The sequence below is a fragment of the Oncorhynchus nerka genome, linkage group LG22 (genome assembly GCF_034236695.1).
Source record: "Oncorhynchus nerka isolate Pitt River linkage group LG22, Oner_Uvic_2.0, whole genome shotgun sequence".
Lineage (NCBI taxonomy): Eukaryota > Metazoa > Chordata > Actinopteri > Salmoniformes > Salmonidae > Oncorhynchus > Oncorhynchus nerka.
Window position 1 is genome coordinate 37,725,368 of NC_088417.1, and position 25,251 is coordinate 37,750,618.

Genomic DNA, 25,251 nt, shown 5'->3' on the forward strand with positions numbered 1-25,251 from the left:
ATCAATATTCTTGTAATGCTTTTTATTTTAAGTAAATTACAGCTCAATTTGAGCAGATTCTGATTTCACGATTAATCATGATTAATCAAAACAAATCCTGCAATCAACGCAATTACATTTTTAAACGTTTGAAAGCCCTATTTTAAACTGAACAGTCAATATTATGAGATTGAGAGAAATTGATAATAAATATATGTTGGAACTCAACCTCAGTGTTGGCAGTCTAATGGTCAAGACATTGTCTTTGCCTGTGGGAGACCTGGCTTCTAATCCCACTGGTTACAAAAGCACATGTGAAACTTAAATGTAATAATTTAGAAAACCACAAATGAAAATGTGAAACATCCATGTGAAAGTATGCAAGTGTCAGGAAACCACGTCTGACACGTGTAAAAATAGATATTTGTGTGTTCATACATTTTATTTTTTTTTACACTTTTTTTGTAAGGGTGGTGCAGAGCAGAGTAGACAGTAATCAGTGATCCAGTGCGGTACGGATGAAAGCATGGTAATTATACCACAACGGGACCCCTGGCTGAGCCCTGTGAAACTGCCATAATTACGTCTGTCAATGCGCCCTCCTCCTCCTTATTATCCCAAGAGAAAAAGTCAATCATTTGTCATCTTTTTCTTGAAATGTGGAGTTCGAGTAGTAAGGGGGTGGTAAGAAGGACGTCTTCTCTACCCCCACAGTCGGGGAGGGGTGACACACAACAACAACGTGGGGCATTTTCATACTAGTTTAGGGCTATAGTTCAAGTATTTGTTGCATTTTATTTGTTTCATTTGGTCTGGATGGTTTCACATTGCCAAATGTCAAACAATCAAAAATTCCTATACAAAACCATGTGTCTATGCAAATCATTTGTTTATTTGTCTTCTGCACCCTACAGCCTTGTCCAGAGACTTGTAACTTATTTATGATGTTGGTGGTAGAGCTCATGCATGGGTTTGTCCCAAATGGCAACCTATTCCCTATTATAGGGCTCTGGTCAAAAGTAGTGCACAGCAAAGGAATACTGTGCCATGTTGGACGTAGCCCTTGGTTTCAATCATGGTCTCAGTCATACTTGGCTTAGATTTTGATATTCTGTTAGATTTTTTCAATCAGACTTACTTGTAAGGAAAGTCAGTAAGATTTAAGATATGTTAGCAAGGCATTGAATTGCAAGATGTTAATTGCAATGATATTTTCCTCAAACCTTAAACGAAAGCTTTTATTTGGTAAAGATTCTGGTTTTCCAAGGTCTTTCCCCACCCAACAGAGAGAGGAGAGCAGGAGGGAAGCTGAAATACGGAGGCCACCTTTTCATGTCCTACTTTTAGTATTCATACGGTGATGTCAGGCTGCACGTAGCTACTGTATGTCTGTGTCCTTGAGATTGCCTAACAGGGAGCTGGAGCTCTAGCTTTTAGCATCGAGTCTTTCATTTCTGTCAGGATAAAAAAAGGCATCTGCAGAATTTCAACTAGGCAGGAGAGAGTGTGACGCTAACAAAGCGCTGCTACCTAATAGAGTGGAAAAGTGCATTCATTTCTTTAGCTCTTCTCCAGAAATGCCATTTTGAATAACATGGTGAGGCAACGGGAATTCCAGGTGGTTTTATAAATATATGTATAAAGCCAGGCGTGCTTTGGTGGACTATGTTAGCTAGCTTTATATTATGGAAGTGTGTTGAGTTTGTGCAGCTATACTCTTCTATATCTCATGCTGCACATCTGTACTAAAGGTTATTGGGATTTAGTTCAACCTCTATAATCATCTCCCCTGGTCGGTGCTAATAAAACCACTCTGATATCTCCTCAAGAAAGAAGTTCATAAAAGGAAGAGAAGACGGCCATTAAAGACAAGGCAATCTACGGTGTCTCTTAGCACATCCTGGTATTAGTATCTGGTTGCATCCCAAAATGACACCCTATTCCTTATATAGTTTACTACTTTTGACCAGAGCCCTATGGACCCTGGTTAAAAGTAGTGCACCTCTCTGTAATTGCTCCAGCCCGAAATGGCTCCCTTTAACAATACGGGTTGTGCTGCACGATTGCATCCATTTCCATAGTAATGGATGTGGATGTCACTCACTGGAGTGTCATCCGTTGGAGATTCAGGACTGATCTCTGGGCAACACAAAGGTTTCATCCCTGTCTTCTTCTCCCTATTACGAGATAGATGCTTATCTCAAATTGCAATGCAAGACTATTGCACAAATGTGTTGTATTATGAACCTATGCAGTATAAAAACACTGAAGAGAACATAAAAAGGCTATGATTCTTTTTTACGGAAAATAGAACTGGACTTTACAAAAAATATACAGTAAAAACTGTTTTTTTTTGCGCGTTACAAAATGGGACCCAATAAAGAGAAGTGCTAGCGATAAACCAACTCTGAGCTAGTTAGCTCAGGTTTTAACTCCAGTGTTTATTTGGCAGGTTAGTGTTTTTTGTCATGAATCTTGTTCTGGAGGCAGCTCTGCAGAGTGGTCGCTAGCTGGCACAGCCACTAAGTCATAAAATCAGATTTTAAACCTAACATTAACCACACTGCTAACCCTAAAAAAAGTAAAACATCTATCAATTTTACACTATAGCCAATATTTTACTTTGCATTTAGCCTATCTAAGGGAAATCGGTCAGTTCTGCCTCCAGGACAAGATTCATGACAATAAACGTCAACTTGCGTTTATTTGGAGAATACAAATTCTGTTGCACCCCTTCATTACACTGAATTTCTACATCTCTTCCGTAAGGAAAAAAATGGCTTTGTCTGAGTGTAACAAAATGGCTGAATTCCAAATGGTTTACTTATGTCTTTTCTATTCTGCTTCTCCTTTCAAATAATATTTCATTTGCAATTTGGCTTGCAATATCTGATATTTACAAAAAGATCTCACTGTTTTATGTTTCTCCAAGTGTCAAATTTCGTAGTTGCTCCAAAAATCAAATCTTGAAGTGTTTTGACACCCTGGGTTGACTCCTCCTGCTCAGCATTGTTTTGTTTCTCCAAAAGTTAAGGTTTTGGATAGGGCAAAAAAAAGTCTACCACTGGGATTGAGCACGCGACCTTCGTATCCGGAATCCTGGAATTATAGTGCCGAGTGGTTAACTGTCATTTCGGGGGTTATCGGTTATTGAACAACTAATTGACCGACGTCGGTTCAATTCCATTTTTAGCTCAATGCGCCGTTACTCTAGAGTGAAGTCAAATATTTTCAGAGATAAATAAAGTCAAGAACTATGTGGGATGCTGGGCCGAGTTGTAGTTTTCATGAGCAAATATTCAACATAGGTAACCATAATCCTGTATTTTCAATCTTGGATAGAGACGGATCAGGGAGGAAGAGGCGAAGCACAAGGTTTCACTCTTGCCAAAAATCTGTCCAAAATAAACCCAATGTGTTTCTATGGGCTTATTTTGGACCTAAGCTTGTTGCCTGCTTTCCTGCCTTTGGGACAACGACTCCCATTGTTAGCACAGAGACATGAGCATCTCATCATTATATACAGATCTCTGGACAGATGCACTTTTACGCCTGTTACGTTATGTTAGATACACACAGACTGCATAGACCGCATGAGCGAGGAATGTACGCAACACAACGACGAGCGGGACAGAGACAGTTCGCCTTATCTACCTTGAAGAACTAGTCACATTAGTTTGTCAGACAGCTCTGCAGCATACTTAGGCAGGCTAGCTGAATAGGATGACTAAAGACAGTACAGTATGGGGAGCACATAGATAACATTAGATGGTTTGGCTGGCTGACTGTATCTGCCTGAGTGAGATGAGATCATGACTTTAAGACTTTAACGAATGAAAAATAATGAAGTCATCAAATAAAACCAAGGTAATATTCCCAACTGAAATATTCTATTATTTCATAGAATGTTCCCTATTGTTGGCTTTGGAATTTCCATTAAAAAGCTCTAAAAATCATTGTAATGTCATTATTTCATAATGCATTAAATGTTTTTTAAAAATGTAAAAACCGAACCGCCCTCAAAAAACACTAATCGCTCAGCACTATGGGTTAACGCCAATCCGCCACCCCCATCCACATCGCCCTAGCAAAACCAAGGCCTGTTTGATAGTAATAGCCCCTAGTGGCCGGTTTTGAAGGCATTTCCCGACGTCCTCGGGACATGGACAGATGTCCAATTTCGAAGTTCATCTTGAGTGATTTGCCTGGATATTTGTTCCCCTTTGTTCATTGCCTTTCTCAGACTAATATGAATAGACAGAGAGGGAAGGCCAGGGTCTTGTTCTGTGGAGCTGGATGTAGAGCTGGTATCAAGCCCCTTGTCTTTAATAAAAAATAAAGCTTCAGGGGAAATTGCAGATCTGCTTTTATCCTTTCCTCAGCCGTCTGTATCGCTGGGTTCTGCATGCCAACGCTCAACACACACGGGTGCGCACACATGGACACACACTCACACACATACAGAACACGCAAACACTAGCCCAACCCTCGGAGACACCCCTATCGCCTCTTCTAAAGGCCTCAGTGACATTCTCTGACTATCATCAATAATATGTTGGAGAGGCGATGTCATTTCCTTTACACATGAGCTTCCTTTAATCAGGAGCATTAAAGAATAACCATGCCTGGAGGATAAAGAGGGGGAAGTAAGAGAGGGAGGAGAGAGAGGAGTGGATGGCTTGAGTGAAGAAGTGAGCAGGAAAACCTGGACAGCCATCGAGGAGAAAAGGCGGGAGCACTACCGATAGATGAATGGAAATGCTTTTACTCTGTCTTGATGCTCTAACTGAAGACACAGGTTGTATCCCAAATGGCACCCTATTTGCCCCATGTGCTCTGGTCAAAAGTAGTGCACTATATAGGGAATAGGGTGCTATTTGGGATGCAACCAGGCAGTAAGTTCTTGTCCCTTTTATACAATTTATAATAATAATAAACTCTTCTCCTTCCCCTCTTCTTCAAGATGGACCATGACCCGAGGAACCCCATGTACATCGCTTCACAAGGCCCTCTACCCTCCACCGTGGCTGACTTCTGGCAGGTAAAGCACAACCAATCATGAACTAACGATCAGTTTTTGTTTGTGAGAGTGTGGGCGACATTTGTAAAAAAAATATATATATATTTAAAAAACACAGTGAACTTCATTAGAAACTGGTAGCATGACTACATTGGAAACTTTTCTTCAACTATGTGTATATTATAAGAGGAGATAATTTAACAAGATTATAATGAAGTATTTTTTGCGCAGATCTGTGCTCTTTTCCGCCAAGAAAATGAAACTATGAAATGTAGGATTACTGCAGGATTGTTTTCTTTTGCTGTAAATTATTATGATTGCCCTCGTGTAACAAAGTTTGTTGCATTATGATACATAACAGTAGCTTTCACCACTGTGAATATGACTACAAGGGCGATTTTCCAGCTTGCCATTTAGACCTGGCAACCCGGCAATGCTTTGCTGCCTCAGACGTATGCCGGGTTGCCAAATTGTGTTAATATGCATTAGTGTGAAAGCACCCAAGTCATTAGGGAGGATCATCACTCCCATACAGTCAAGTTAATGTATCAGCTGTGGCATTGCTGCGTATGTAACATGTTAGCATGGACCAGAGACGTCCACAGGATGCATCCCAAATGGCACCCTATTCCCTTCATAGTACATTTTCTTTGATCATAGCCCTATAGTCCGTGGCCAAAAGTACTGCACTATGTAGGGAATAGGGTGCCATTGGAGACGCAGACACAGACCAGCTGGCACCTTTACACCCCATGTTGAACTGAAGATGCACTTACGGTAGGTACAGTTGAAGTCGGAAGTTTACATACACTTAGGTTGGAGTCATTAAGAAAACTTGTTTTTCAACCACTCCACAAATTTCTTGTTAACAAACTATAGTTTTGGCAAGTCGGTTAGGACATCTACTTTGTGCATGACACAAGTACTTAAAAAAAATGGTTTACAGACTGATTATTTAAATTATAATTCACTGTATCACAATTCCAGTGGGTCAGAAGTTTACATACACTAAGTTGACTGTGCCTTTACACAGCTTGGAAAATTCCAGAAAATGATGTCATGGCTCAAGAAGCTTCTGATAGGCTAATTGAAATAATTTGAGTCAATTGGAGGTGTACCTGTGGATTTATTTCAAGTCCTACCTTCACACTCAGTGCCTTTTTGCTTGACTTCATGGGAAAATCAAAATAAATCAGCCAAGACCTCAGAAAAACAATTGTAGACCTCCAGAAGTCTGGTTCATCCTTGGGAGCAATTTCCAAACGCCTGAAGGTACCACGTCCATCTGTACAAGCAATAGTACGCAAGTATAAACACCATGGGACCACGCAGCCGTCATACCGCTCAGGAAGGAGACGTATTCTGTCTCCTAGAGATGAACGTACTTTGATGCGAAAAGTGCAAATCAATCCCAGAACAACAGGAAAGGACCTTGTGACGATGCTGGAGGAAACGGGTCCAAAAGTATCTATATCCACAGTAAAACGAGTCCTATATCGACATAACCTGAAAGGCAGCTCAGCAAGGAAGAAGCCACTGCTCCAAAACCGCCATAAAAAAGCCAGACTACGGACTGCGAAGGGGTCTGAATACTTTCCGAATGCACTGTACATTTCGTCATGGAGTCTGTATACCTGTTGTGCCACACAGAAGGAATGTTTTTCGCTTTTGACGAGTCAGTTTTATAAGAGATGATTGTTACTGTCTTTTATTAATGTGCTGTCACTTCTCTTTAAATGGAACATTTGTAAACGCCGAATAAGAAAAAGTTTGATTGCTTGTTTATTTTCTTTGTTGTCATTTCATAAAGTGAGTAAACCACATATCCATTATCAAAATGAAAATGAACAATTTACAGCTGAATATGTGTCTTAGTTGACTCTAAAACGATCTTATCTCAACTTAAAAATAATTGACAATTAAAACAACAGTTTGTCCAGAGTGATGGCCTTGAATGGATAGTAACGCTTCTTTCAACTTTAAATATAGTTACATTGGACTTGAATGCACTTAAAAACTTTTTACAAATAAACTAACAGAAAAATATGCAAATTGGTCTGTCTAATCCGCAGTGGGCTCCTGCAGTACTCGGAAAGTCTCTCTCTAATCCTCCCCTCCCTCCTTCCATCCCTCCGTATACCCAGCCTTCCACATTTCTTTCCTCCCTCTGTCCCCAGCCATTACCTCAGCTCCACCAGGGCCTCGCCCCCTCTGCTCGCTCTCGCTCTCTCTCTTTAGAGTTCAGGAAATAAGCCAATCACCATGAAGTTTCAAAGAGCTCCCAAACAGGGACCTTGACTTCGTTCTCTCGTTTTCTTCTCTGCTTGTGTGCTCAATAATGGAGAGGGGATGTCTAGTGACTAAATTACTTCAGAAGTGAATTAAATAAAAAAGTCTACATTGAGCTTATTTGTTTATTCTTTCTGGCAGTATTTGTAAATTAGTAAAAACAGGATTATTTCATTTGACACCTCTTCTTTGGTACGCACTGAAAACCAACGTGGCTAGATGTGGGCACAGTTGGCTTGTAATGACACCGCTGGGCTGAATCACAGAGGTATGCCATTAGTTTATCGGCAGGTCCATTGTGTTTTTATTGCTCTCATAAAACCAGTGTTTCTTCCTCATTTTCCTAATGGCCGCGCTGGGCCTTTCTATCGTCCAAGGACCATTAGATTTTGATAAGATAATCAGATGAAATGGAGCGGATCAGTTGAGCTAGCTCAGATGGCGGAGAGAGCCAGGGGCACACGGGAGGCACTGTGTGACATCATCTGATCTACAATACAGTAGTTGTACAGCTCAACTGATCACACGTTGGTGGCGGTACAGACCAATAACGATCGGTCACACAATCCTGTACGGTGTATAATAATGTATCTATGTTGCTGAATGGCTAACATTGACTTTGTTTGTTGAAAGCAGGGGAAAATAGAGATGTAGGAACATCAATTAATCACAACACATCATTATACATTTCTTAATGTGCTGCCAAAGTCCTGTGGGACCTTTCTGTGTTGCTGTATTAACTCCTACTGAATTAACTCCTACTGTATTAACTCTTACTGCATTAACTCCTACTGCATTAACTCCTACTGCATTGAATCATACTGCATTAACTCTCACTGTATTAACTCTCACTGTATTATTTCATACTGCATTAACTCATACTGCATTAAGTCATACTGCATTAACTCATACTGCATTAACTCTCTGTCTTTGTTAATATGACTAGATTGGAGCCCTCCTATGTTCTCTTGTGTCTTCAGATGGTGTGGGAGAGTGGCTGTGTGGTCATCGTCATGCTAACGCCCCTGTCTGAAAATGGAGTGAAACAGTGTCAACAGTACTGGCCAGACGAGGGCTCCAATGTCTACCATGTTTATGAGGTAAAGCAATTATCTTTGTTTAGGATGTGTTCTTTATTTGTTTAATATATTATTCATCTTTATTTTCATTAATTTGGTAACACTACTGTCCTTCCAAATATCTGCTTGTAGTTGATTTGGTCCAGGGGTATCACTCAGAAAGAGTTAATGTAGAGTAATTGATATACTATAAGTGGTGATGCTGGCCAGAGGTTCTAAGCCCGTTCTAGTGATTTAATTTCTATGATTCTCACTCCCATCTCTTGTGTCTGCAGGTGAACCTGGTGTCAGAACACATCTGGTGTGAGGACTTCCTGGTCAGGAGTTTCTACCTGAAGAACTTGCAGACCAACGAGACACGCACTGTCACGCAGTTCCACTTCCTTTCCTGGGTGGACCACAGCATCCCTGACTCAGCCAGGACACTGCTGGACTTCCGTAGGTAAGCCACCGTCTCCGTCTGATCGTCATTCTATGTCCTCTTTGACCTAGGACTGCAAAAATTCTGGTAACTTTCCCAAAATTCCCAGGTTTTCCAGAAATCCAAGTTGGAGGATTCCGGAATTCCTGCATATTCCTGGAAAACCTAGGAAGTTTGGTAAAGTTACCAGAATTTTGTAACCGTAAAGGGATACTTCTGGATTTTGGCAATGAGGCCATTTATCTACTCCCCAGAGTCAGATGAACTCATGGATATAATTTTTATGTCTCTGCGTCCAGTATGAAGGAAGTAGTTTCGCGAGCCAATGCTAGCTAGTGTTAGCGCAATGACTGGAAGTCTATGGTATCTGCTACCATGCTAGCAGATACCATAGACTTCCAGTCATTGCGCTGGCGCTAGTTAGCAAATGCGCTAGTTAGAAACTTTCTTCAAACTGCACACAGAGACAACTTTTTTTAGTCTTTGAGTTCATCTGATTCTTGGGAAGAAAAGTGCCTCATTGCCAAAATCCAGAAGTATCCCTTTAAGTATTAGCTTGCGATAACTCTCCTTTTTTTGCTGCCATCCTTTCACCTGTCTACCTGTTCTCTCTGCTGCTCTGTTCCCTTTAACTCCTGTAGAGAATGGGTTTGTATAACGCCTCGATCACACCAACAGTGTCATTGCTCAAAATGGTATGCAGCATCATCTGGATAGGTGGGCAACAAAAGTTCAACATTCGCTTCTGCTACCGCTGCAGTCAAGCCGTCTACGCATACGGTTTGATGCATACGTTCGATAAATCCAACGTATGCACCACACACAAAATATACTGCAACTGCCTCTGCAATGCAATGCTGCAAGGCAAACACAGTGTTTCATTGGAGTTGAGTGTACTTCTGGTGTAACAAAATACAATGACACTGTCGGTGTGATCGAGCAACACTTAATTGATCGTAGGGCTATTTCTCCCCTGCTCATGCAAGGCAGCAAATTAACCGTCCGCATGACATGGCTTGATTTAAAAAAAAATTCAAACAGCCAATTAAATGGGACATGTCAAGCTAAAAAACCTGGGTGAATCGAAGGGAAAGCCAATGACTGCCTAACCTTTCCTCCCTGTTCTTCATCTGATGTGCACTGACAGAAGAGACCCCCAGGGAAACAGCCTGAAAGGAATGGGAAATCCCACTCCAAATGAGAATATGTCACAATTTAGACCAGTATGTTGCAAGCCCTCTAATTGAAGAAGTTCTGCAGGTTAGAGAGAGCTCACCATGCAAAAGGGTAATTGCAGTCACACTAGAGGTTATTTAATATCCAGCTCTCTCACTACAGAACACTACAGCCTCATGTAGCTGACGTGAGTCGGACTCACGCTCTCATGATGAGGTTTTCCTGCATACTACTTCAAAATCAGTGTCATCCTCAGCCACCGAGGGAAATTCCACTAGGTCTAATGGTTAAGATGTTGGTTTCCTGGGTGGGAGTCTGAGGCTCAGATCCCACATGTGACACTCAATACGCCAGTCATGTAGCGGTTTTGGCCAACTATGAAATTAGCGGTTGCCAGTGTCATTTTTGTGATGTTGCAGCTAGTAATATGAGTCCAGTTGCATAGTCACAAAAGTGATCATTGGAAACTGTGTCTCTTCAGCCAAGCCTGTGCACACAATCTCTCTTTCCACTCCTCCCCTCAATTTCCTTCCCCTTTAGGTTTGCACGATACCTCCCACCTACTCAGATCACTCAAACTACTCAAAATGCCGGGTTCATTTGATGAATTACCTGTAAAAAATGCATTTCCTTTTCACCCTACTTTGTTTCACATTTTGTCTTTCGCGAAAACAAATCTTTCCTCGTCTCATTTAAAAAGTGTGTATTTCTCATTCATTTAGATGTTCCTTTTAAAATCTGGAATGATTTGGAATATGGTTTGTTTATAAATGTTAGCTCACGAAGATGACACGTGAAATGACATAGATACAGTGCTAGTGTGTCACTAATGACCGTATATTGAATGATACGAGGGCAAATAATATTCCTGTGTAGGGTTAGAGAAAAATGTTCCGATGTATCCGTTTTCTTTCGGAACTTCTTGTCTAAATCACCTCTGATATAGACCAATGTAGTCGATAGTTTCCATGGCAACGTCTTGGGTGTAGACGGCTTGTTGGCCCCCACTGTGTGCCTGTGGTGTGTAGCGTTCATAATTGGGCAAGGTTAATGCGTCGCAGATCACGATATCTCGCCACCGGATCCATCATGGCAGTAAAATACATGTCACAATATGGTGTTTTAAAATGGTGCTTCATTCATTCTCGTTCTTCAACATTTTTGGGGGGGAGGCTTGACAACGGGACTCCAAAGGTTTAAGCATTACGGACATTTTATTTCATTTGTTTGTTTTTTTGGTACATAAAGTACAGAATGAATAAGCAAAATGATCTGAGAAGAACAGCTGCCTCTAAACGTATAAACTGAATTTGTCCAGATCAGTGAAATACAGTAAGCAGCCTACACAGTATGTGACCATATGAGTCATCCACATATTTAAATTGATGCTACATAATATGCTATATGACTTTTATCAAATGTTATAGTGTACAAAGTTGAGCAGATGTTTTGTCCACACTGATACATTTTAAAGTGCTTCATGTTTTTACCCCTATTGTCGTGAAGTGTGATATTAAAGCAGATGCTTCTTTTATTACAGAAAGGTTAACAAGTGCTACCGGGGTCGGTCTTGTCCAATAATTGTCCACTGCAGGCAAGTATACTACAATAATTATAACCTTGTAACGATGCACAGGCTGTGTAGGTGTCAGTAACAATACATGACAGACTGAGAAGGAAGACACAGTTCAAGGTGTCAGCATGCTTCAGTTCGACTGGTGGCTCTCCGAAGTCGGCTAAGCCAACCTAACGAGGTTGCTCGTATACTCCCTTAAAGACCTTTGTTTGGAAGAAATGTACAGTTTGTCCATTTTGAGACAGAGTAGTCATCCTCAAAATAATCAAAGATGATTAATTTTGATGTTTGGTGCTGTCTTTTTTAATGAAACAATGTGCACGAAAATGAGTCATCTCTTGTTCAATGACAACAAAGACTTTATTGAAGAATCGCTACTGTTGACCAATGACCGACAAAGAGGCGTAGACTTTAGCTCTGAACTTCGGCTTGCCTCCAGAAGAAATGTTGTGTCGAAACAGCCAGAACAAAAAAACTCACCAAAGTCCAAAACGAACAAAAACTTTACGAAATGTCATCATAATATATGCACGAACTCTACCGAACTGTTTAGGCTGGGAAGCATGCGGACGGCCTTTAGTCACACTTACAGTACCTAAATGATGGATATATTTTTTTTCTGATCATAATCACTGACCATACAAATGTGTCCTTATGGAAATCATATTGTAATTTTTTTTTTCTTTAGTTAGTGAAGTTCCACTCGTTATTTAATATGGCAGGTATTTGCCTCCATATTTTTTATAGTGAGTAGTGTTCAGTCATGCATGGAGAGCATCTTTCTGTCCGTCCGTCCATTTGTCTGTCTGGCCATAGAGGTCTCTAGTCTCTAGATGAGAAGCAGTGGATTAATGAAACAGTGGCGCTCCTCACGCCTCACGCTGCTCGCTCTCTCTCCTGTTTTATTGGCTTTGCCTTTATTGGAGAGATGGTGCACGCCTTGTTTGCAATTAACATGCAGACGGATTGAATGCCCGGCGGGCTCAAAGAGAGGCTTTTCATGCAGCTATCGCTGGTGGAATGGAAAAGCAGGATCTCCAAAGCTGCTCTGCTAATGGCCTCTGGCCTCTTCACCTCCCCTCTGCTCCTGAGGTGCCTGCCTGCTGCAGGCTCACGCTGCTGCTTTTAAAAGCTTTTGTCCCTTATAACATCAGTTCCAAATCAGTCCTCTAAAGTATTTGGACCACACGTGCGTGTGTACACCCACACACGTTCTTTTAAAAACGTAAAAAAATCTCATTCTAATTTTGCACAAATATTTGTGTGTTGATAACAGCTTTGTACTCAAGGGTTATTCAAGCTTTTATTAATGTCCTATTATCTTTCATTTAACATCTTATAAAAAATACCTGCTATTACTTGTGTGTGCTTATACAATAATATATTTTACTTTTTAAATGCTTGGTTAACGCTCTTCTTATCATTTGTATTTTCCTCAGAATTTACAGCTATAATGCAAGAAAATCTAAATGAGCTAGGCCTATTTGTTTTCACGTAAGAGGCAGACACTAACTGTGGTATTGAGCAAAGCTGCCTTGTGTTCTTTTTCTGGCTCACTAATGAGTGTCTTCTCCTCTCTGGTTGCTTTGCAGTGACGGGGCTGGCCGAAGCGGAACGTACATCCTGATTGACATGGTCCTCAATAGGATGGCTAAAGGTAGGAGTCGATGGGCCTCTCCGTCTCGCACTCTTTTCTGCTTGTGTGATGACGTTACCATGGCAACGACAGAAAGCCTCCATTTTCAGCCAAAGGTCTTGGGATGCATTCGAGGGTAACTGAGTAGGCCTCTGCTGTTACTCTGGGAGGGCTCTTCAGAAGGAAGGAGAGAGAGAGAGAGTGATGTAGAGAGAGGGAGGGTGGGAGGGAGGGGTGAGGGAGAGAGAAACAGAGAGAGAGAGAGAGGATGAGACGGAGAGAGAGAGGGTGAGAAATAGCATTGATACTAATAACATTCACATATGTATTTTTTTGTAATTTCATTTTAAAAAGGTACATTTTTTCAATTTACATCATCAATGTCAAATTCATTTCCCTGTGAAGGGCAAGTTAATTTATTTCAATTATAATGTATATATTCCATCTTAATTTGGTTTTTCACAAGATGCAAATATTGGTATACTAATCGACATGAACTCTCACAACCACCTTTGAATATGTTTTCAGAACGTTAAGCGCATACAGTATACTACACAAGGCTCGGTATTGCATAATCGGAAATAACTCAGGAAACGTATGCAATAGAATCAAAATCAAATCAAAAATCAAATCAAATCAAATGTATTTATATAGCCCTTCGTACATCAACTGATATCTCAAATTGCTGTACAGAAACCCATCCTAAAACCCCAAACAGCAAGCAATGCAGGTGTAGAAGAACGGTGGCTAGGAAAAACTCCCTAGAAAGAGCAAAACATAGGAAGAAACCTAGAGAGGAACCAGGCTATGTGGGGTGGCCAGTCCTCTTCTGGCTGTGCCAGGTGGAGATTATAACAGAACATGGCCAAGATGTTCAAATGTTCATAAATGACCAGCATGGTCCAATAATAATAAGGCAGAACAGTTGAAACTGGAGCAGCAGCACGGCCAGGTGGACTGGGGACAGCAAGGAGTCATCATGTCAGGTAGTCCTGAGGCATGGTCCTAGGGCTCAGGTACTCCGAGAGAGAGAAAGAAAGAGAGAAAGAGAGAATTAGAGAGAGCACACTTAAATTCACACAGGACACCGAATAGGACAGGAGAAGTACTCCAGATATAACAAACTGACCCTAGCCCCCCGACACATAAACTACTGCAGCATAAATACTGGAGGCTGAGACATAGAAGCTCCCTGCCTTCCCACCCCTATCAGGACAGGTCATCTGTACATCTGGCTCTGACCCTGTTCTCCCCTTCCCCCTGCTCCTTGTCTTTGGCACCCTGCTCGGTAACTTTGGTCTTAATGGGACATCAAAGGGCAGAGACAGGGTAATATGGTTCTGCTTGATGGAGGTCTTTCTCAGGCTGTCACACACATCCCTGGTCTGGGTCCTGGGCTAGAGGTTTGTGCTATGGGTTTGGACTGGGACTGGGGGTTAGGGTTTGGCCTGGGGATGGGACTCGGGATGCAGTGTGTTCCATTAGTGGCGGCCGTCGACTAAACAGTCAGTTACCTTCTACACATTATATTAAGTAGGCTACTTTTCATTTCAAAGTTCAAACTCACTAGTCCGATCTCCTATATCCCTTTGCCAATCATAAATCATGCAACGTTGTTATATGTCCATGTTTTCGCGTCGGGACAAATAAATCAAAGGATTTCCTAGGATGTAGGGGCTTGCCAGACAGTGACGCTAATTGAGTGACTCTCATCTCGTCAGTCAGTGTTGCCTACCGAATCGCTTCGGTGAGAGAGCCATTCATTTGGCTCCATAATTTGCATAGGCTACTGGTAGACCTAGGCTTTCTGGCGATTATCTGCAGATCAATTATGAAAACATTAGTTGAAGATGGGGAATCATCACTGAAGGAACAATACATAGTGGAGAGCCTCATTTTGGTCCAAATATGATAATAAGTGCCCTCACGGAATCCAGGCATTAAAATGGAATGCAACAATATTCAAAAATGTATTGACCTTAGTAGGGAATCAATTAATTAGAAAATTAATTCATTAGCCCTAGTTTATCATAAGACATGAACAGAATGCATCAGTGATTTATGTTTCCTGCAACTTTCTGAAGAGGCAATGATAATGCCCCGTGTGTGTGTGTGTGTGCGTGCGTGTGTGCGTGCGTGTGTGTGTGTGTGTGTGTGTGTGTGTGTGTGTGTGTGTGTGTGTGTGTGTGTGTGTGTGTGTGTGTGTGTGTGTGTGTGTGTGTGTGTGTGTGTGTTTATCACTTTGTGTAGGCGTTAACGATTATGCTAACGAAACAGTATTCTGGTAGATTGATAGGCTTTCCCAAAAACTTTATCAGTGAAATGTACCTGGCAGAATGATATCATGATTATTTTCATCATTACTGTGGGTATTTGGCAAAACTCTACCATCACATGTGCACAAGAAAACACTGCTAAACAACAGCCTCTTGCTAGGTGCACACCTGAATGAAAGGTTTTTAACTTACACCCAAAAATCTACATTTCTCAAAATTTTTCCAGAGCTCAAAAGTGGTCTGCTGATGTGGTTTAAGCATTGCTGTGGACTTTTGTGGTTTTTCTATGTACAAATGTGATTTTGAGACCGAAAGCCTGAATTTAAAAAAACAGGGAAAAATGGAAACCTGGAAAAACTCAACGGAGAAAACAGAATTTGGGAAAGAACAAAACGTATTCGGGCAAAACATTAAACAGATTTTATAGGTCCCTACCTAATGATAATTGTAAAAACAAAAATAGGCTGTGTCAAATCAGAAAGTTATAATACTTGACCCTGATATAGCCCTTTTATTTTTTCAATGTAACCTTTAATACATTTTCCAAAATAATGTTGGTTATTTACTTCATTTTTCTGTTTAATAAAGTACATAATTTGTGACAATTCATATCTTGCAGTAAAACTGTAAATAACACTTTAAAGAAGACAGGTTTAAAAATGGTTTTAATGTTATCTTACTTAGAAAATGGTCCTGATCATATAAGCCTAGACCTACTGTAGACGATATCCAAAACAAGGCATTATAATGTACCAGAGGCCATCAAAATAGAGCTACACTTCTGGAGAGAAATAAATACCCCACCGGACCCTCCCAGCCTGGGGGTGCCTGGTTGGCTACTTTTCTATTTGGCTGGCTACTCTATGTACGTGTGGAAAACACTGGCTGGGGCCAGACCCACAGGTTTTTGTTATGTTGAGCAATGAGCAACCCAGAGTATGAGTGGCCTTTCCATCTTTGTCTGGTGTGAGGCTCATCTGCTCTTGAGGAGTGTGAGGCCTTGTGTTTCCAAACAGAATGAAAAGCCCAGAGGCCCAGACATAAAATCCCACATTCTCCTTCTTCTTCTTCCCCCTCTGCTTCGTCTTCTTCTTTACTCCAGAGTGTGAATTGTACACAAGAATGAGAATTTCACTCCAAAGCCTTTTTTCTTGTTTGAGGAGATTCTCCCCTCCTAAACTTGAGAATCCAACACTTCTGAAACATGAAAGTATTGGAGCACTTTGAGCTTGGAGTCCAGCTGCCTTAACCGGTCCCTTTCCTCCCTCCCTTCTCTCCCCCTTTTTCAAAAAGTCTCTAAGGGCTTGAGGATTTCTCTCCCTCTCTCTATTTATTTTAGGGGGATTAAATCTCAAATGAGCCCCTCCAACTCACCATTTATTAGAAACTCCAACAACAGTCTGTTTGTTGAAGTCATTCCAGCTAAAGGTGAAAGGAGATTTTCAAACCAGTGTTCACTGCTAGTTGCTACCACTATGTTTGTTACTCAGACATAACATCCCGTACCTCACATAACTTGCTGAGTTTTAAAATGACACAACGTAATTAAATGCACATGGAAGGTGAACTACATCACATCCAGAATTTTTTTTTCTTTTCAAAATCATACCAAGTACAGTAAATTGGCTTGATTTTGCACACATCATTCTGAAATCTGATTCTCTAAGATATATCAGAATTTAAGCTTCTGAAAACTTGAATCACAGTTGGGCATAGTGTAGTGCTGCTACTACAATGCATGGTTCCAATTTAAGCGGTGCTCAGTTTCTTTGATTGCATCATTCATTGTACAAGGTTCCCTGCTCCAGAAATATCTCCATGCATACATTATTCTAGTGAAAACAGTCAGTGGCTCCTGGCCAAGTCTTTCGAGGGATGAATGTAATAATTTTCAATCACTGTGCTGTTCCAAAGGGAGCCGGTAGAAAGGAGATTGACAGATGTGAGCTGGATTAATCTGCTGCTTTGAACTCAGTCCAATTTGCGGTCTGTTGCAGGTGCTAAAGAGATTGATATTGCCGCTACCCTGGAGCACTTGAGAGACCAAAGAGCCGGCATGGTCCAGACAAAGGTAAGGTCCCTAGCTCTGAGCGGGAGAAGGAGGGGGGAGTGGGGGGTGGTTCATGTCATTCACACAGAGGTGCATCTAGTTCACGGGTAAGCGCATAATGACATGAGCCTTACGGGAAATGAAATGATCAAGCGATTTCATAGGTTGCTCGAAATGATCAAGCGATTTCATAGGTTGCTTGAAATGATCAAAACCATTTCTTTACTGGAGGAGCTATTTTGAATTATACTCAGTCAGTTCATTTTCCAAATCACAAACGAGGAGGTTTATGTCCACAAACACCGAGGGCTGGTTTCCCTGACATATATAAATGCCTAGTTCTGGATTAAAAAGCATGCTCAATGGAGAATCTCCATTGAAAGGGCTATTTAGTCCAGGGCTAGGCTTAATTTCTGTCTGGGAAACCAGCCCTGAGCCCTCCGAGTTTAAGATCTCCAAGCAGATGTAAGTAGTTGGCCTTTTGCAACTTACTAAACTCATGTAATTCTTGTTTGCCTCTGGAATTTAGAGAAGCCTCTTAACTCCAATTCCCCTGTTCTTAACTCAAATAATTTAACTCATTTTAGCGAGGGAGGTTTGAAACATCTCATTACAATCAAGTGGGTTCTCTGGAGAATTTCTGTATTTAAACAGACAATAGTCTCTCATTTATGAACACTGAATTATTATGATGGGCAGCGAAAGCTTTTTTGTGTCTTTTAAGACAGACGCATTGAGCTCCGGAATATCAATTAAGGCAAACTCAGTGCGAAATTAGGACATATGACATTTGTGAAAGTTGTTTACTAAAAGACTGGAGACTTCCTGAATGTTTTATTTATGTAAATGATATTGATTTAATCCAGCTTTCGCTGAATTCCATTTACCAGTGACTCAGGTCTCTGATTGGAGCTTGTTAGGGAAGTTTTCATTTTGCCAAAAATAAATGTTTAAAGTCTTTTACTAAAACATCTAAGGGCAAATTAAATTACATCAGAGAACTAGCAATATTATTGATGTGGTGCCTCACTGTTTCATGAAGAGCATAAATTGTAGATTGTAGGATTTAGGACAGCTTTTAGCTGTACAATATATACAACATTAGCTGTTCTGGTCTTACATGTAGATAGAAGTGTCAGACATTACAGCGTTACACTTTTTGTCATACCAATAGACAATACTTACTCTATGCTCAAGCAAGCATCCTGTAACTTTGTGGTGAAGACAGAGGTTTGACTCCCTCTGGTGGTGGAAATGTAATACTCTCTTCCTAGGCCACCATAATGCACCTTAAAAGCTGAGATCTGCGATAGGCGAAGCGGCGTCTATCTATTTTTAAAATTAACTACAGCTATTAAAGGTCCTGTATAAAAACATATAAAAATAGGAACAACCTGAGCAACAAAAAACTGTCGACATTACTTGTTGTAAAGAACTGCTCAGTATAGATTTTATTTTACCCGAGGCGAAAATGTGGCATGTTTTGTGTTGACAATTCTGAAGCCGGATTCTTGTGAACGCCTACCTCTCTTCAGTAAGTTTATTTTAGCGCCTGCAGGCTGAATGAGAGTTGAGGTGTGGAATGTGAAACAGTAGGTCTTCAGGGTGAAAATCGACCGGCCCTGTTGTGCTCTTCAGGGAGCAGAGTGAGTCACACACAAACACACACTTGAGAGAAGAGTTGACTTAGGCCTAGATTCAATCAGTTCAAGCGCTAACCCGCGCTAGCCAACACCTGTGTAGCTGGTGTTTTGGAGATGCCAGAGGTGTAACTGCACTGAAGCTGTCAAATCGGTGAGCAGCTGCTCTTGTGGTCATTGTCTAGAAGCCACACCCGTTCCAAACACGTAAGTTCCGAACGGGAAAGTGTAGGCTATATAGAAATAATGATACTCAAATAAATAACAAAAATGTAATAATCAGCATTTATATCAGCCTAATCCGAGGTGTAGATTACATCACACGTGCCATTGTTCAAACTTGCAACATGGCTACATGTGATTTTGACATGTGACTTGGTGCGTCCAATGGCAACGTCCAGTGATAGGTATAACGCCGGGAGCCGCTTGTGCATTTGACACCTCTGACGCAGTTCCGCTGCCAGAACATCAGCTATGCGGGTGTTGGCTAGCATGGATGTGATTGAATCTAGGCCTTTAGCTTAAAAAGACATCCCTGGCTGGGTCTACAGTGGCACTGACTTCCCTCACAGACTCAAGAGAGGGAGCTCGGAGAAGGGCACAACTGCTCCCTCCATTGTCTCTGTAGCCACAACACAACAAGGGGGCATTAGACAAAGTGTCACTACGATATGACTCACTGACAGTCGTAAACCTTTACACACCGGACAAGAGGTAGTTATAAACCAGCCACTGAACAACTCTCTCTCTCTCTCTCTCTCTCCACAGGAGCAGTTTGAGCTTGCGCTGACAGCCGTAGCGGAGGAGGTGAATGCCATCCTTAAAGCACTTCCACAGTGAAACTCGACGCCGCCCCACACCGTGCCACGTCTCGCTGTCTAAACACATGTTTTTCTGCCCACTCAAGTCTGTCATCTCGCTTTTGTCCCAAATGGCACCCTATTCCCTACGTAGTGCGCTACTTTTGAACAGGGCCCATAAGGGTCTGGTCAAAAGTGGTACACTATGTAGGGAATAGGGTGGTGCCATTTGGGACATACATACCTATCTTCTCTTGTTTCTCTCTCCTCTGATTCTCGCTCTTGGTATACTTATGAATGTTGTGCCAGATACCTGACCGACCTGGTCTTCTTAAGTGTGAAATATTATTTTTGCAGTTGTGTTCCAGTGCCACTTACAGATAGCTAGACAAAGTCATGTGTGTTCTCTCTCTCTCTCTCTCTCTCTCTTTGTGATCTGAATAATCTATTATACTAAGAATCAGATAATTGGTTATTGATGTGTGAAGAATATGATATTGTATTCAAGGCCTGAACATCTGTGTCCTGTATATAGAGAAGATGCTTCAAAGAACAATGTTCGAAGTGATCTTTACTATTAAAGTTCTGAACCACATTCTATGGCCCTGTTCAAATACATTCGAAATGTATCCTTCCTGCCTTGAGAATCTGTAAGTGATATACACTACCGGTCAAACGTTTTAGAACACCTACTCATTCAAGGGGTTTTTCTTTATTTTTACTATTTTCTACATTGTAGAATTGTAGAATAACACATATGGAATCATGTAGTAACCAAAAAAGTGTTAAACAAATCAAAATATATTTTATATTTGAGATTCTTCAAAGTAGCCAGCCTTTGCCTCAATGACAGCTTTGCACACTTGTCATTCTCTCAACCTGCTTCACCTGGAATGCTTTTCTAACAGTCTTGAAGGAGTTCCCACACATGCTGAACACTTGTTGGCTGCTTTTCCTTCACTCTGCGCTCCGACTTTTCCCAAATCATCTCAATTTGGTTGAAATCGGGTGATTGTGGAGGCCAGGTCAACTGATGCAGCACTCCGTCACTCTCCTTCTTGGTCAAATAGCCCTTACACAGCCTGGAGGTATGTTCGGTCATTATCCTTTTGAAAAACAAATTATAGTCCCATAAGCCCAAACCAGATGGGATGGCGTATCGCTGCAGAATGCTGTGGTAGCCATGCCAGTTAAGAGTGCCTTGAATTCTAAATAAATCACAGACAGTGTCACCAGCAAAGCACCCCCACACCATCACACCTCCCCATCCATGCTTTACGGTGGGAACTACACATGTGGAGATAATCCGTTCACCACACCGCGTCTCACAAAGACACGGCAGTTGTAATCAAACATCTATAATTTGGACTCCAGACAAAAGGAGAACTTTCCACCGGTCTAATGTTCATTGCATGTGTTTCTTGGCCCAAGCTAGTCTCTTCTTCTTATTGGTGTCCTTTAGTAGTGGTTTCTTTGCAGCGATTTGACCATGAAGGCCTGATTCACTCTTGATGTTGAGATGATTTGATGTTGAGATGTGTCTGTTACATGAACTCTGTAAAGCATTTATTTGTGCTGCAATTTCTGTGGATAGTAACTCTAATGAACTCATCCTCTGCCACAGAGGTAACTGGGTCTTCCTTTCCTGTGGCGGTCCTCATGAAAGTCCGTTTCATCGTAGCACTTGATGGTTTTTGTGACTGCACTTGAAGAAACTTTAAAGTTCTTGACATTTTCCTGATTGACTGACCTTCATGTCTTAAAGTAATGATGGACTGTCGTTTCTCTTTGCTTATTTGAGCTGTTCTTGCCATAATATGGACTTTATGGCAAGAACAGCTATGGACTTTTACCAAATTGGGCTGTCTTCCGTATACCCCCCCTACCTTGTCACAACACAACTGATTGGCTCAAATGCATTAAGACATTCCACCTATTAACTTTTAAAAAGGCACACCTGTTAATTGAAATGCATTCCAGCTGACTACCTCATGAAGCTGATTGAGAGAATGCCAAGAGTGTGCAAAGCTGTCATCAATGCAAAGGGTGGCTATTTGAAGAATATAAAATATAAAATCTATTTTGATTTGTTTAAAACTTTTTCTTGGTTACTACATGATTCCATGTGTGTTATTTCATAGTTTTGACGTCTTCACTATTATTCTACAATGTAGAAAATAGAAAAAAATAAAGAAAAACCCTTGAAAGAGTAGGTGTTCTAAAACGTTGGATCGGTCGTGTACCCACCCCTCGAAGAACTCCCTAGAAAGGAAGGAACCTAGGAAGAAACCTAAAGGAACCAGGCTCTGAGGAGTGGCCAATCCTCTTCTGGCTGTACCACCACCCTATTGCTTTCCCCCAATCCAACCGATTCATATCTGTGATAACTTGAAGTAGGAAGGAAGTGTTTAAACAGGGCCTGTATGTGAGGCTCGATTTAGTCAGATACGCTTTAGCCAATATCCGCATAGCAGTTGTTTTGACTTGTGTCGGAGGTGGAACTGCGTTAAGAGCTGTCAAATCCACAAGCAGCTCCCGGCATTATACCTAAAGCGGACAATGCCATTGGCTGCGCAGTCGCATGAACAGAAATCCCATGCAGCCATGCAGTTCGAACCCTTGAATGTGAGATGTTATTTTGTTGAATGATTTTTCAATTCGATCATCATTATTTCTATATAGCCTACAATGTCTCGTTGTGAACTTATAACACGATTGGGGCGGGTGTGGCTTCATGACAATGACTAAGAGCAGCTGCACACCGATTTCACGGCTCCAAGGCAATTCAATCTCCGACACAGCCAAAACATCCGCTATGTGGGTGTCTGCAATCGCTGGTTAGTGCTTGATCTGATTTAATCTAGTTGTTCTCTTGTGCAGACTGCTTTTGTTTGTTATGTACATTGTTTTGTATATTAATTTAATACCGTTAATATTTAAAATCACTGAAATGTAATGATTATAAATACAAGTGTACAAAACATTAAGAAGACCTTCCTAATATTGAGTTGTTTTGCCAAGTTACCCTCGGAATGACAAACATACACAATCCATGTCTCAATTATCTCAAGGCTTAAAAATCCTTCTTTAACTAAGCTGTCTCCTCCCCTTCATCTACACTGATTGAGGTGGATTCAACAAGTGACATAAATAAGGGATCTTAGCTTTCACCTGGTTAGTCTATGTCATGAAAAGAGCAGGTGTTCTTAATGTTTTGTACGCTCAGTGTAGCGTGAGCAATATAGATATTAACAATATGATGTGATATGATTAACCTGAATTATATTGGCATTGTTAATATGTTTTGTTTTGTCCTCTTAATCGACAGAATATTGTGACTCATGTGTACAGGTAAAGTCCATGTATAGAATATAAATTATGTGGAAGCTTGTTGTGCTATTAAAATGTTTTACTGAACTTGTTAATGAAAATGATATATTTTGTGTGGAAAGAAAATTCTATCAGATTGATAATAAACCATAGAACGGTTGACAAGACATTTGTCTGTCAATTGGTCCACTACTGTAGCTCTTTAGAAAACATTAAAAGGAAGAAGTACCAATGGCATTTGATCAGCTGAATAAAAGCCAGCTTCTTTTACCAGAGGGTGATCATTGACTGAATGCCTGAAATAAAGATGGATACCCACACGCAGATTAATTCTCCTGCAGTTTTATTTTGCAACGCATCCACCTGAAGGTCTTCAATAGGCTTAACCCACGTGAAGAAAGTAGTGATATTTTTTAGAACTCCATGCCTGGACAGATGAAATGATTGGCTCACCGCCTTTTGTCAGTTGAGAGACAGGGCAGGCAATGAAACAGATCATCAGCCCAGTGATTTACATTAGAGGGTAATACCAGGAGAGAAATTTCTGGGCAGCAGTCAGATTGTCTTCATTTCTTTTTAACCCCTTTTTTTCTCCCCAATTTCGTGGTATCCAATTGGTAGTTACAGTCTTGTCTCATTGCTGCAACTCCCGTACGGACTCGGGAGACGCAAAGGTCGAGAGCCATGCATCCTCCGAAACCTAACCCCCACCTCACTGCTTCTTGACATAATGCACATCCAACCCAGAAGCCAGCCGCACCAATGTGTCGGAGGAACACTGTACACCTGGCAATCTGGTCAGAGTGCACTGCGCCCGACACAGGAGTCGCTAGTGCGCAATGAGACAAGGATATCCCTGCCGGCGGCCAAACCCTCCCTAACCCAGACGACGCTGGGCCAACTGTGTGCCGCTCCATGGGCCTCCCAGTCACAGCCGGCTGCGACAGAGCCTGGGCTCGAACCCAGAATCTCTGGTGGCACAGCTAGACCACTGCACCACCCAGGAGGCCCTTGATTGTCTTCATTTCAATCTCACATCAGGTTTGTGTAGCCTCTTGCACCGAGAGCAGGGCACTTGATCATCTTTACTTCCTAAGTTGTCATAGCACTTTTCAGTTTCTGAAAGTTGTTGAGCACATGGTGGCTATCCATATTCCTACTCACAAGTCATTGCCATATCCTTGTGCATAACTATTCATATTGGAGCAGTTTACACAGGATCAGCATTTCTACCAGACAGACAGAAGAAGAAAGCGAACGAGGGAAAAGGATATTGCCCAGCAGTGCAAACTAGTTAAAAACCTTATTCGTTTGTGAAGAAGATCAAAGTTATCAGGGCCTTGGATAGACATGAGAGACTGCCTCAGCAATTTTCTCCCCATTCATTCTCAACAACACCAGGCCCTTTTTCTTTGGGGGGGTCCTGGAAAGCATCCCAGCCAGCTCCCAGTAAACACTTGGGATTTCCGTATGCTCTCCATGGCCAAGTGGCATGTTTGTAAGCTCGTTGTGTTACTCATCCATTGATCAGCAGGTGTTTGGTTCTGTAACAACAACCCACCTCTATGATTCACAGCCACAAAGCAGCTGCTTGAACAGCTGAGTAAGTTGTATAGTGTAAAACTCTCCTTTCACTGCGATAATCGCATCTAAAAACTACCTAGCTTGGCCAATCGGATTCCACCCGCGATTGGGAATTTGACGTTTCACCTTGTAATTCAACCAGACCAACACCAACCTAGTAATGAAGTCAAGAGCAATACCGCGACGTAGATGTACACAGAGGCCCTATTGATTGGGGAAGTATTGAGTTTGCTCAGACCAGCACACAAATGTGACCATGAATTTACAAGTGTATTAAGGGATTGAGAGTTAGCAGTAATTAAAACGAAGTAGTGGTTGGGAGTCAGAGGAGAGGAGAGCCCGTGAGAACATTAAAAGGGTGGGTTGTTACAGATTTTAAACTGGGTGGTTCGAGC

At 41.4% G+C, this 25,251-nt stretch overlaps 1 protein-coding gene across 1 annotated transcript in view; it reads left to right on the forward strand.

The window, feature by feature from the left end:
• The window catches only part of LOC115105135 (receptor-type tyrosine-protein phosphatase N2-like), a 240,064-nt gene extending 216,705 nt beyond the window's left edge, over positions 1–23,359 (forward strand). The window contains exons 16-22 of the mRNA XM_065006804.1: positions 4,943–5,020; positions 8,269–8,388; positions 8,643–8,809; positions 11,505–11,558; positions 13,133–13,197; positions 17,450–17,523; positions 19,911–23,359. Coding sequence (XP_064862876.1) covers positions 4,943–5,020; positions 8,269–8,388; positions 8,643–8,809; positions 11,505–11,558; positions 13,133–13,197; positions 17,450–17,523; positions 19,911–19,982 — 630 coding nt within the window. The 3' untranslated portion in view covers positions 19,983–23,359. The remainder of the gene's footprint in view (positions 1–4,942; positions 5,021–8,268; positions 8,389–8,642; positions 8,810–11,504; positions 11,559–13,132; positions 13,198–17,449; positions 17,524–19,910) is intronic.
• Positions 23,360–25,251: the final 1,892 nt, after the last annotated feature.